A 13,519-nucleotide genomic window follows, 5' to 3' on the forward strand; every position below is an offset into this window, starting at 1 on the left:
AGTTCAAGATGTCTGAAGGACGTTGGAGATTCAAGATAGGAGGTCAATAAAGAGTTCGGGGCAGGACATATGTTTGAGCATCATCAGCATACAGATGGTAATTAAATCCATTGGAGGTGATGAGGGCTGGTAGGATCTGACACACACTGTAGACTTTGGGAGAAGAGGTTACAAAGAGTTCTGAGAAAGGAGAGGGGACCCCCACCCTTAGGACATTACAACTGAGCATCAGATGGCTCAAGAGCCCTTGGGGTCTTCCAAGAATGAAACACATAGAAAGCCAAAGAGGAAGCTAGAGGCAGAGAATAGCGCAGTACAGTACATGGAGAGAGAAATCCAAGGAAGGAAGAAGCAGGGGACACCAGGGGCCAGTGCAGCAGAAAAGTCAGGTCAGAGGGAAACAGAAACCACATTACAGGGGAGTAAGTAAGAAGTCAGCAGGAAGAAATTGACTGTGGTGCAGACTGCTCTTTAATGGGAAATGGGCAACCAAGTCCCTGGGAAAGTCTTTCCCTTCTCTTGGCTTCACTTTTCTGTTCTGTACAATGGGGAGATTGGAGGAGATGACTTCTAAATCCCCCACAACCTCGACATCTGGGAGACTGTGATTGTGATATACAAGTGTTGTCAAGACAGTTTTGCTCTGAGTATGTTTTTACTCTAGAGGAGGAGAGATCAATAGGGAGGGAGAGATAGAGATATTGACATTTCTTTCAATGATTAATCTAAGTAAGTTAATCATATAAGTGAAGAACCAAAAGTTCAGTTTCTCTTCTAATTACCTTTGGCCTCATTAAATTTATTGCTTCTATGACCAAACAAAGGCAAGGCACATAGTTGTCAAGATAGGGAACAGGTTTTACAGACCCTGCTCTTTCTTCAGGCTACATTTTTAATTAGTCAACAAATTTTGTAGACCCAGGGTGTAAAGAGAAGATTGTCTTATAAGATTTGTGACATTTTCCGAATTAGGTAGAACTGTGGGGTTGGCTTGAGGTAGAGGGATCTAAGTGGTTTTTTTATATAAATGCTGTTTGCCTTGATTTCTTTGTGTTCGCATTGCCTCTAGGTCTCCAGTCCTTCAGGTCCTTAGGAATCAGGAGACCTGCTTCTGCCACTGACTAATTCTGTGGCCATGGGTAAAGAGTCTGGCTTCTTTGCAGTTTATTTTCCTCTTTAGTCAAATAACGGAGATGTAATACACAGAATTGGGCTTCTTAAATGAGCCTTTGGGGCCTTGGTCATAGTATCACAGACTCATACATTGAAAGGACCTCGGAGACCATCTCATACCTCCTGTCACTTAAAAATGATAAGAGACAACCTGGATTGGTCGTCAAAATACTGCACTTGAAGTCATGAAGACTCAAATTTAAACATTTTCTCAATCTGTGATGCTGGGGAAGCCACTTACTGGACAGAGATGCCCATTCTCTGGGCTTCAATTTCATCATCTATAAAATGAGCCTGGACTCAATGACTTTTAAGTTCTCTTCAGTTTCTTAATCCATGAACCTATAGAATTGAAGGCACCTAGATAGCATAGTGGATAGAGTGCCATACCTAGATTCAGGAAAACATCTTACTAGCTGTGTGACCTGGGCAAGTCACTTCATCCTGTTTACCTCAGTTTCCTCATCCGTAAAATGAGCTTGAGAAGGAAATGGCAACACTCCCGTATCTTTGCTAAGAAAGCCCCAAATGTTGTTATGAAGAGCTGGGCACTACTAAAAATGACTGAACAACTGCAACAAAATAAAATTCAAGTTCAGGAAATTTAAGTGATTTGCCACAGGTCATGAAAATAGGAACCTATAGGTGCTACATGATGAACATATATTTTCTTTAAATATATATATATACATATACATATAATTTTCCCCAATTACATGTTAAAACACTTTTTAACTTTTCTTTTTCTTATTTTGAGTTCCAAATTCTATCCTTCTGTTTCTCCCTCCCTCCCCTCCCTGAGACAGTCAGCAATCCAATGTAGGTCACACATGCACAATCATGTAAAACATTTCCATATTAGCAATTTTGTACAAGAACCTGCCTGTCCCTCCTTACATGTGTTTTGCTTTTCATGGCTATCCCCCCCCACCCCAGTCTGCCCTCCCTTTTATCATCCCCACCTTCTGTTGTTCCCATCCGTTTTCACTTCCTTATAAGGTAAAATAGATTTCTGTATGCAACTGAGTGCTATCTTATTCCTGCTTTGAGGCAATTCTGATGAGAGTAAAGTTTTCCCACCACTCTCCTCATCTTTCCCTCTATTATAATAGCTCTTTCCTGCCTCTTTTATGTTAGATAATTTACCTCATTCTATCTACCCCCACAACTTCTTCTTCCAGTGCAGTCTTCTTTTTCACTCCTTTTTTTTTCTTTGGGGGGGATCATCCCATCAAAGTCACCTTGTATCCACACTCTCTTTCTATGTATACTCCCTTCTAATTGCTGTGTTTGTAATAAAGTTCCTAAGGATTATAAATATTACCTTGCCATGGGGAAATATAAACTATTTAGCTTTATTGATTTGCTTATGTTTTCTCTTTCTTGTTTCTTTTTTCTCTTTTTATGTTTCCCTTGAGCCTTGTATTTAGAGATCAATTTTTGTATTCAGTTCTGGTCTTTTAACTAGAAATGCTTGAAAGTCCCCTATTTCGTTAAATATCCATTTTCCTCCCTGAAGGATTATATTCGGTTTCAACAGTAAGAGCATGAACATATATTTTCTATATGCAAATGTCAACATTAATGATATCTCCTCCTGATATTACAAATATGAATTTTTTAAAAATACACATGTAACAGTGACCACTTTGTCCTTACTGCCTAAATGCCAGCTGGATTACCTCTGACCCTTCCTACGGAGGTGATTAGGGAGGTCTAGGTGCTTGGCAAATGGCTCTAACTCCCATCAATGGTATTCATCCCAATGTAGCCACTAACAGTCAGATAACCTTTTCCAAATCAAAGCATAATCACAAACATACAAACTTATTCCCCCAACTCATGCAATTGAGTCCTTCCCACACCATACCACCTCAGTCTCTGTGAAGGGAAGGGAGATTAGGACCCAGCTTAATTCAGTTCCTATGGAGCCTAGTCCCAAGTTCAAGTCTAAGCCCTCACCTTGGGTTCATGTCCTGGGTACCCGGACTTCTTTGACCTTCCCTGTCTGTCTAACTGCAACATCTAATTGGGATCCTGGCTATAAGACTCCTAGGACTCATACTCCTGGGTCTCATGGGCAGCACTTTCAGCACCTGAAAGTGAGAAGGACAAAGAGAACAGGGACCATAGTTCCATTGCTCAGGGCTACAAGAGAAAGGCAATGGCTGAGGGGGAAGGGATGGAGGGAAAAGTATCCCCCTCCCTTCCTGGTTCAGTTCATTGCACCTGCTCTGGGAGTTAACTGGAATCTTCACCCTTCAGATGCAACAGGAGAGAGAAACTGTCCCGTTATGGCAGTTTTTAAAGACACAATGTGGACCTGGACATGGAGCCAATTAAAAGTGACTCCTCCACCCCGCACAGAAGAAGACGCAGGACACCTTTATGCTAGGCTATCTGGGCATGTTCCAAATACCCCGTTGCAGAGAGAGAGAGAGAGAGAGAGAGAGAGAGAGAGAGAGAGAGGGAGAGCGAGAGAGAGAGAGAGAGAGAGAGAGACAGAGAGAGAGAGAGAGAGAGAGAGACAGAGAGAGACAGAGATAGAGAGAGACAGAGAGAGACAGAGAGAGAGAGAGACAGAGAGAGACAGAGACAGAGAGACAGAGAGAGACAGAGACAGAGAGACAGAGAAACAGAGAGAGACAGACAGAGACAGAGACAGAGACAGAGACACAGAGACAGAGACAGAGAATTATGTTATTCAGCATTTAGGGGATGGAAATAGATAATTCTCTGTATTTTCTTTCAGATTTCCTCAGTGTCTCTTAGGTCAATTCATTTTTAAGGTTTTGAGATCATCTCATTCCTCATTTTGTATAGCATGATAGCATTCCCTCAAATTCAAATGCCATAACTTAGTCAACCATTCCTTCATGACAAGGGGCTCTAACATTTGCCAACATGAAAAAGAGCTGCAAAACCTGTTTTTTGGTATGAAATACCTTTTCTTCTTTCTTTGATCTCTCTTGGGCAAAAGTGTAGCAGTGGCGTAACTGGGTCAAAGGATTTAGTAACTACTTGTGTATAATTCCAAATAACTTTCTGTAGCTGTACCCACTCACGGGTGTTCATTTCAGTTAGTCAATCAATGAATATTTATTACGTGCAAGTTACCATGGATCCACAGACAAAAATTAAGTGATCCCTGGCCTCAAGTATCTTAAATTCTACTGGGGATTCAGTAGAGCTGGACTTTCCTCATCTAGGACAACTATTTGAAGATTCTGTTGACATATTTGAAATCCGAAATATGCCACATCTAATTTGGTTTGTGAAAGGCTAGGCAATGTAACTTCTAAAGTCCTGTCTAGCTCCTCTGGTTTTTGACTTTGTATGACTGCTGAGTGGCCAGTGACAGAAAGATGTGTGAATTCTCTTTCCAGCATTCAGGGATGTGAACTTTTTAAGATACAACCTGGAGTTTGCTAAGCCATTCTGAATGTGTTGCCCTTCAAAGCACAATTGCAAAGGAAGGGGTGTCCTGGTTGGGTCGAGGACCTTGGACAGCAGCCTCGTTTTAATGCTTCCTCCTATCCATTGTGTGTGCACCTTTCCCTGGCCTACCCCTACAGTGAAACAGGGAAGCAGTTTCTCTGAAGAGCAGGAGAGGTGGTTAGCTCTAGGATAAAGAAGAGCAATCCCAGAAGTTTATCCGGAAAGAGAAGGATAATGGTTCTAACTCAACAAGTCCATAAGCAGTTTGTAAGCCTTTATTCTGCCCTCAGCATGTGTTGTGGGAACAGCTAAGGAGAGGTCCCTCCAGAAGGAGAAGCCCATGCAGCCTTTGCCTGAGCCAAACTCAAGGCCCAAGTGTTATTCTTCATTGAATTATTTCTACTTGGCCAACCATGTATATATTTGTTGAATCTAAGACACACCCATTATTGATTTTGCAATAAATTTGCTTTTCCTTATAATTGAAATTTCTGAACATTTTACTAAAAGAGCCCACAACAGGGTTTTGCTGCTGCCTCACCTCTGTCCCTTAAGTGTCTATGCAGTGTCAGACAGTTAACAAGCATCTATCAGAATTAACTCTCTATTGGGCATTATCTCAGTGCTGGGAGTACAAAAGATGACAAAACACAGCTCCTGCCCTCAAAAAGCTTATAATTCAATGGGGGGGGGCAGTATCTGAATAATTGGGTGTATACAAGATATCTACAGAGTACATAGAAGATAATCTAAGAAGAGAAAGTACTGGTGCCCAAGAGTCAAAGCTTGGCCATAAACAGTGGCCAAAGCAGCATTTGCATACAGTTCAGTATCTCAGTTTTCACAATTTCTGTAACAAAGGTCAGAGAAGATTGCCTTGGTAGCTCCCAGGGAGGATTCCCCTCTAAAGCTGCTGCTAGCTTTTCCTATTGGGACATTGCTGTATTCCTCAGTCAGTACCCTTTCATGGCCTTAAAGGACTCAGAGTTAGCAAGGAACTTGTCAGAATAGAAAGAGCCCTGGCTTTGAGATGAATCATAAAGCCTGGGTCCAAATTCTGCCTTGGTCACTTGCTGCCTGTGTGACACTTAACAAATACCCTAACCTCATTGGGTCTTGGTTTACTAATCTTGAAACAAGAATTACATTACTTCCCACTCAAGATCTATGATTTCATGATCCCATCCCAAGCCAGAGAGATCAGAAAATGAGGTCCGTTTTTGGCACAGTGGAGAAAAAGAGGTCTGTGGTGAGGGAGAAAGAGACATTCACTCTTTTTCAATCATTAATCTAAAGAGATCAATCATATATGTAACAAACCAAAAGTTCAGCCTCTCTTCCAATTATCTTTCATTTCATTGATTTATTCCACAATGACCAGATAAGGATAAAGCATAAAACTTCCAGGTTGTGAAAGAGAATAGGGCAAAGTTTACAGATCCTACTCTTTCTTAGACATCCTGAACTTTGCAGAGATGGTGAGAGGACTCCGATCGTCTCCCTGGGTTCTGGTGGGGTTGGCTTTCTGTACTGTCTGCCTGGGCTTTGCCAATGCGGGGAAGCTGCTGGCGATCCCCATGGATGGCAGCCACTGGCTCAGCATGCGTGAAGTGGTCCAGGAGCTCAGTCTGAGAGGCCATGAAAGTGTCATCCTAGCACCGGAGCTGTCCATGCATATCAGAGAAGGGCCATTCTACACTTTGAAGACCTTTCCAGTCTCTTTCAGCAAGGACCAGTTTCATAAAAGTCAGCGGAATCCCCATTTGCTCTTTGAAACAGCACCTTTCCTAAAACGGTTCTTTGATATGGCTGGGGCCATGAAGGTTTTTGCTGACATGTATTTTGGCTTTTGTACTGACTTAGTATCTAATAAGGAACTGATGAAATCCCTGGAGCAGGCCCACTATGATGCTGTTTTAACTGATCCTGTGGTTCCTTGTGGAGCTATCCTGGCTCAGTATCTCTCCATTCCAGCTGTGTATTTCTTCCGGGGAATCCCATGTGATTTCACAGCTGAAGGCACTCGGTGTCCTGATCCATCCTCCTACATTCCGAGGACATTCACTGAGAACACTGACCACATGACTTTCCTGCAGCGGGTAAAAAACATTTTGTATACTTTGCCCCAGTCTGTGGCATGCCATATGTTTTTTTCATCTTTTGCAAGGCTGGCTTCAGAACTCCTTCAGAGAGAAATGAGTATAGTGGATGTTCTGAGCCATGGATCTGTGTGGCTTATGAGGTCAGACTTTCTGCTAGATTACCCCAGGCCAATCATGCCAAACATCATCTTCATTGGAGGCATGAACTGTGCCAGTGCCAGGACGCTCTCTCAGGTTGGTATGTTTTGTGTTAGCCAACATTGCAGGTGCCACCCAATGGGTTAATTAGAACATCTTGTTTCAAGGAGAAAATCTGGCTATGTTTTCAATTAGTCCCCTAACTTTTGGTGTCCAAGGGTATGACCAGAAGAAGATTGGTTTATAAAGTTTGTGAAGGTTTCTGAAATATGCAGAACTATGGGATTGGCTTGAGGCAGAGGGATCTGTCTGAGGGATTTTGTTTGCAAGCACTTTTTGTCATGATTTCTTAGTTCTCCAGTATTTCGGGTCCTTAGGAGTTGGGAGACCTGGTTCAAGCATTGATCAGCTGTGTGCATAAAGGAGGCTGACTTTTTAGCAGTTTATTTTCCTCTTTAGTCAAATGAGGGAGATGTCATATGGAGGCTTGAGCTTCTTCAATGAGTGTTTGGAGTGTTGGTCATGGGCTGACAGGCTTATATATTGTCTAGTCCCTCCTTCCATTTCAAAAATGATGAGAGGCAGCCTGATTTGGTGGATATAAACTGGAACTGAAGTCATAAAGACTTGGATTCAAACATTTTTTTAACTCTGTGTTGCTGGGGAAGCCACTTACTGAACAGAGATGCTACTCTCTGGGCATCAGTTTCATCATCTGAAAAATGAGCCTGACCTCAGTGACTTCTAAGGTAGCTTCAAGTTCTCAATCTATGAGGCTATAGAACTGAGGGCAGCTACATAGCACAGTGGATAGAGTGCCAGGTGAAGAGAACCTTGACTAGGTTGGAGGCTCTGTAAGTGGAGAAAAGGCAAGACATATTACAGATGATATAAACATAGACTCACTGAGACATGGGATGTGACTATAGACTGGGGGAGGGGAGGAGAGGAAACAGTCGACCCAAGGTTGTAAATCCGGGTGACTGACAGGCTGGGGGTGCCGTCAGCAGAGATGGAAGGGTTTGGGTGAAAAGGAGTGGGACCTTGGGGGAAATAGACTGATTTGTGTTTCAATTGCAATGCCAATTCAATTCAGTAACCACATGTGGAGAAATAATTTAAGACAGAGAGTGAGTGTGGCAGAGATGCTAGAAAGGAGGCATTGGAATGAGGAAGATGAGGGTTCATGTTTTCCTCTGACCCAAAACCTTGCACACCAAGATATGTTTCTGACCAAGAAGACAAAAATGTTCATATGAGCAGACAAGAAGGGTAAGAGACACTTGGGTCCAATGACCAAATCATCTTCCCTTTATGGTATGATCTGACACACTGTAGACATGGAAGAGCAGCTTACAAAGAGTTCTGAGAAAAGGGAGGGGATGCCCTTCCTTAGGACCTAACAACTGAACATCAGATGGTTCATGGGGCTTTGGGGTCTTCTAAAAATGAAACTCATACAAAAAGCCAAAGAGGAAGCTACAGAGGGAGGTTGGGAATCAGAGTAGTTCAGTATATGGAGAGAGAAATACATGAAAGAAGCAAGGGACCCCAGAGTCCAGTGCAGGAGAAAAGTTAGGTCAGGAACAAGAACCACATGATAAAGGGAGTAGCTGAGAAGTCAGCAGGAGAAAATTCAATCTGTTGCATACCACTCATTAATGGGAAATGGGCAGAAAAGGGAGGAGAAGAAAGTTGGCAATGCGAGTGGGCAGCCAAGTTCCTAGATAAGTCCCTTCCCTTTCTTTGGCCTGCTTCTCTTTTGTAAAATGGTAAGTATTGGCTGAGGTGTCTGCTAAATCCCCTCCACGTCGAATTAGGAAGGCTGTGATAGTGACATATGAGTATTGTCAACACAGTTTTGCTCTGAGGGTGTTTTTTATTCAGAGGAGGAGAGATCAATGGAGAGGGAGAGAAATTGATATTTCTTTTAATGATTAATCTAAGGAAGTTAATCATCTATGTGGAGAACCAAAAGTTCATTGTTTCTTCGAATTACCTGCTCCTTCATTAAATGTATTGCTTCCATGACCAGGCAAAGACAAGGCACAGAGTTGCCAAGACAGGGAACAGAGCAGAGTTTACATAGACCCTACTCACTCTCAGGGGTTCTGGTCTTTGCAGAGACAGCCACAGGGCTCCGACCTTGGTCCTGGGCTCTGGTGGGGCTGTTTTTCTGTGCTGCATGCCTGGGCTTGTCAAAGGCGGGAAGCTGCTGGTGATCCCCCTGGATGACAGGCACTGGCTCAGCACACGTGAAGTGGTCCAGTAGCTCAGTCTGAGAGGCCATGAAAGTGACATCCTGGCACCCAAGGTGTCCTTGCACATCAAGGAAGGACAGTACTACACTCCAAGGACCTTTACAATCACTTTCAGCAAGGGTCTTTTCCAAGAGATAATGCACAATAATTCCCATAAGATCTTTAATGCAGAACCTTTTCTGAAGAGATTTTTTTGTTGTCATCACAAACTTGAAGAATGTTTTTGATATGTATTTTAGCTTTTGCAGGGCCTTAGTCTATAACAAGGACCTGATGAAGTCCCTGGAAGAGGCCCACTATGATGTTGTTTTAACCGATCTCGCTCTTCCCTGTGGAGCCCTGGTGGCACAGTATCTGTCTGTTCCAGCTATTTATTTCTTGTGAGGAATCCCCTGTGGTTTAGATACTGAAAGCACTCAGTGCTCTGGCCCATATACCTATATCCCCAGAATGGCCACCAAAAGCACAGACCAGATAACATTGCTACAGCAGGTAAAGAACATTCTATACTCTTTGCCCCATAATGCGTTGTGCCAAATGATGTATTCAGCATTTGCAAGCCTGGCTTCAAAACTCCTTCAGAGAGACATGAGTCTAGTGGATGTCCTGAGCTATGAATCTGTGTGGCTTATGAGGAGAGACGTTGTGATGGATTACCCTAAACCCATCATGTCAAACATGGTCTTCATTAGAGGCAGCAACTGTGCCAGTGCCAAGTGGCTCTCTCAGGCTGGTATGTGATGCATTAACCAGCATTGCAGGTGCCACCCAGTGAGTTAATTAGATCATCTTGTTTATAAGAGAAAATTTGGCTACATTTTTAATTAGTCCTCAAACTTGTGCTGTCCCAGACTGTGCTGAGAGGAAGATCACCTTATTAGTTTTGTGACATTTTCTGAATTAGGCAGAACTGTGGGGAGGGCTTGAGGCAGAGGAATAGGTATCAGTGGTTTTCTTTGTAAACCCCCTTTTCCTTGATTTCTTTGTGTTCTCACTGCCTTTAGTTCTCCAGTCTCTCAGGTCCTTAGGAAGCAGGAGACCTGGTTCTGCAAATGACCCACTGTGTGGCCGTGGGTAAAAGGATTTGCCTTCTTTGCTGTTTATCATCCCCCTTTTGTCAGTTAAACAAGATGTAATACACAGACTTGGGCTTCTTAACTGACTCTTTGGGTCTCTGGTCAGAGGCCCACTGCCTCAAAGATTGAAAGGATCTCAGAGAACTTATAGTCCCTCCCCACTTTTTACTTACATTGAGTGGCAACCTGTTTTGGTGGACAGAACACTGGACTTGCAGTCATAAAGATTTAGATTCAAACATTTTCTCTGTGATGCTTGGGAATCCACTTAGTGGACAGAGATGTCCACTCCTTGGGCATCAGTTTAATTATCTGAGAAAAAAATCTGAAAAAATTCAGGGACTTCTAATGTCTCTTCAATTTCTAAATCTATGAGCCTATAGAATTGAGGTCAGCTAGATAGCACAGTGTGTAGAGTGGAGGATCTGTGAGTGGAGAAAAGGAAAGAGATATGACCAATGATATGAACATAGACTCACTAAGACATTTGAAGTTATTGGAGCCTGGGGATGAAGGAGAGGAAAGACCAAACTTAAGGTTGTGAATCCTGTTGACTGGCAGGGTGGGAGTGCCATCAACAGAGATGGAAGGGTTTTGGTGAAGAGGAGTGGGAAGGTGGCGAACATAGACTTATATGTGTTTCAATTGCAAATCTCAGTTCAATTCATTAAACACTTGTGGAGAAACGATTTAAGACAGAGAGTCAGAGTGCTGCAGATGATAGAGAGGTGGCCTTGGAGTCAGGAAGATGAGGGTTCAAGTCCTCCTCTGACCCAAAGCATTGCAAATTAGGGCCAGTTTCTGACCAAGAAGGCAAAAATGTCAGTTTGAACAGACAGGACAGGTAGGAGACATTTGGTTCCTATGACCACATCATCTTCTCTTTATGGCACATAGGCAGGTATGATCTGACACACAATAACAGATTACAGGGAGTTCTGAGGAAGGAGAGGGGAATTCCCTCTCTTAGGACCTTACAACTGAACATCAGATGGCTCAAGAGGCCTTGGAGTCTTCCAAGAATGAAAAGCAGACAAAAAGCCAAAGAGGAAGCTAGAGAGGAAGGAGGAGAATCAGAGTGCAGAAAATGGGAAAGAAATCCAAGGAAGAAGCAGGGGACACCAGTGTACAGGCAGCAGAAAATTCAGGTGAGATGGGAACAGAAACCACATCATTACTAGGAAATTGGCAGATAAGGGAGGAGAAGAAAGTCCCCAATGACCGTGGGCAGACAAGATCCTGGGAAATTCTCTCCCTTCTCTTGGCCTTAATTTTCTCTTATGTGCAATGGGGAGATGAGATGAGATGACTTCTAAATCCCCCTCCACCTTGATTTTGAAGGTTGTAATCTTGATATGCAAGTGCTGTCTAGGCAGTTTTACTCAGAGTCTATTTTAGGTCCAGGGGAGGGAGAAAGAGAGATTGACATTTCTTTAATGATTAATCTAAAGAAGTAAATCAATCTTATATGTGAAGAAGCAAAAGTTCAATCTCTCTTCCAATTACTTTTTGCCTCATGAAATTTATTGCTTCCATGGCCAGATAAATACACAGCAAAGGGTTATGAAAACTCGCAGATTATGGGAGAGAACAGAGCAAACTTTACCAATCCTGGTCTTTCTGAGGGATCGTGGATTTTGCAGAGATGGCCACAGGGCTCCAACCATGGCACTGGGATCTTGTGGGGCTGTTTTTCTGTGCTGCCTGCCTGGACTTTGTCAAAGTGGGGAAGCTTCTGGTGATCCCCTTCAATGGCAACCTCTGGCTCAGCATGAGTAAAGAGGTCTTGGAGCTCAGTCTGAGAGGCCATCAAAGTTTTGTCTTGGCACCAGAGCTGTTCATGCATATCAGAGAAGCACCATTATACACTTTGAAAACCTTGCCAGTCACTTTAACCAAGGACCAGTTTCATAAAAGTCAGTGGAATTCCCATTTGCTCTTTGAAACAACACCTTTCCTAAAACGGTTCTTTGAGATGGCTGGGGCCATGAAGGTTTTGCTGACATGCATTTTGGCTTTTGTACTGACTTAGTACCTAATAAGGAACTGATGAAATCCCACTACAATGCTGTTTTAACTGATTCTGTGGTTCCTTGTGGAGCTATCCTGGCTCAGTATCTCTCCATTCCAGCTGTGTATTTCTTCCGGGGAATCCCATGTGATTTCACAGCTGAAGGCACTCAGTGTCCTGATCCATCATATTCCGAGGACATTCACTGAGAACACTGACCACATGACTTTGCTGCAGCGGGTAAAAAACATTTTGTATACTTTGCCCCAGTCTGTGGCATGCCATATGTTTTTTTTCATCTTTTGCAAGGCTGGCTTCAGAACTCTTTCAGAGAGAAATGAGTATAGTGGATGTTCTGAGCCATGGATCTGTGTGGCTTACGAGGTCATACTTTCTGCTAGATTGCCCCAGGTCAACCATGCCAAATATGATCTTCATTGTAGGCATGACCTGTGCCAATCTCAAGCAGCTCCCACAGGTTGGCATGTGACATGTAACAAGCCATCATGTTAGTTGATGCCCTTTGGTCAAATGAGAACATGCTGAATTTCATTTTTAGCATATGGTTTTTAAGACAAAAATCTTGTTACTTTTAATTTTCTTAATAATTTCCCCAATTACACATAAATACAATTTTAATACTCATTTTAAAGTTTTGAGTTCCAAATACTGTCTCTTCTTCCCTCTCCCGTGCCTCCCTGAGATGTGTAAGCAATCTGATATAAATTATGCATGTGCAATCATGTAAAACATTTCCATATTAGTCATTTTGTGTAAGAAAATTAGACAGGAAGGAAGGAAGGAAAATATTGTGCTTCAGTCTTTATTCAGACACCATCAGTTCCTTCTCTGGAGGTAGATAGAATTTTTCATCATGAATCCTTTAGGATTGCCTTGGATCATTGTATTACTAAGAAGAGCTAGGTCATTCTTCATTACAAGATATTGCTGTTACTGTGTATAATGTCCTCCTGGTTCTGCTTGCTTCACTCTGTATCATGAAATCTGGTTACATTTTAATGAATCTCCTAGATAGATGGCCTCATGTGGTCCCAGGTCTGTAGAGATGGACTGGGGAGGGGTAAATATATGATCAGTTTTTTTTTCTCACAAATCTTTCTTTGTAGTGATTTATTTGTGTCTTCCTTTCCTCTCATTCTCCAGTTTTTATGGCCCTTAGGAATCAGGGGACCTACATTCTAGTCCTGGTTCTGCCACTGACAGAAAGTCCTTTGTTCAGAATGACTTGGCTTTTCCTGGGTTAGTTTTCCTCTTTAGTTAAAGAAAGGAGATGTATGACAGGAACCAGGCTTCTTAAGT

General features: G+C 42.6%; 1 protein-coding gene across 5 annotated transcripts in view; it reads left to right on the top strand.

Moving 5' to 3' along the window:
* Positions 1-13,519, top strand: part of LOC118856159 (UDP-glucuronosyltransferase 1-2-like) — a 79,507-nt gene that overhangs the window by 17,064 nt on the left and 48,924 nt on the right. Inside the window, exon 1 of one of the 5 annotated variants that reach the window (XM_036766282.1) lies at positions 6,072-6,710. The exons of 3 other annotated variants lie outside the window; for them this stretch is intronic. In XM_036766282.1, the coding sequence (XP_036622177.1) occupies positions 6,087-6,710 (624 nt within the window). In that variant the 5' untranslated portion in view covers positions 6,072-6,086. One more of the 5 variants, XM_036766283.1, reaches the window with a different exon arrangement.

Source organism: Trichosurus vulpecula, chromosome 7, assembly GCF_011100635.1.
Source record: "Trichosurus vulpecula isolate mTriVul1 chromosome 7, mTriVul1.pri, whole genome shotgun sequence".
In the NCBI taxonomy this organism is placed as follows: domain Eukaryota; kingdom Metazoa; phylum Chordata; class Mammalia; order Diprotodontia; family Phalangeridae; genus Trichosurus; species Trichosurus vulpecula.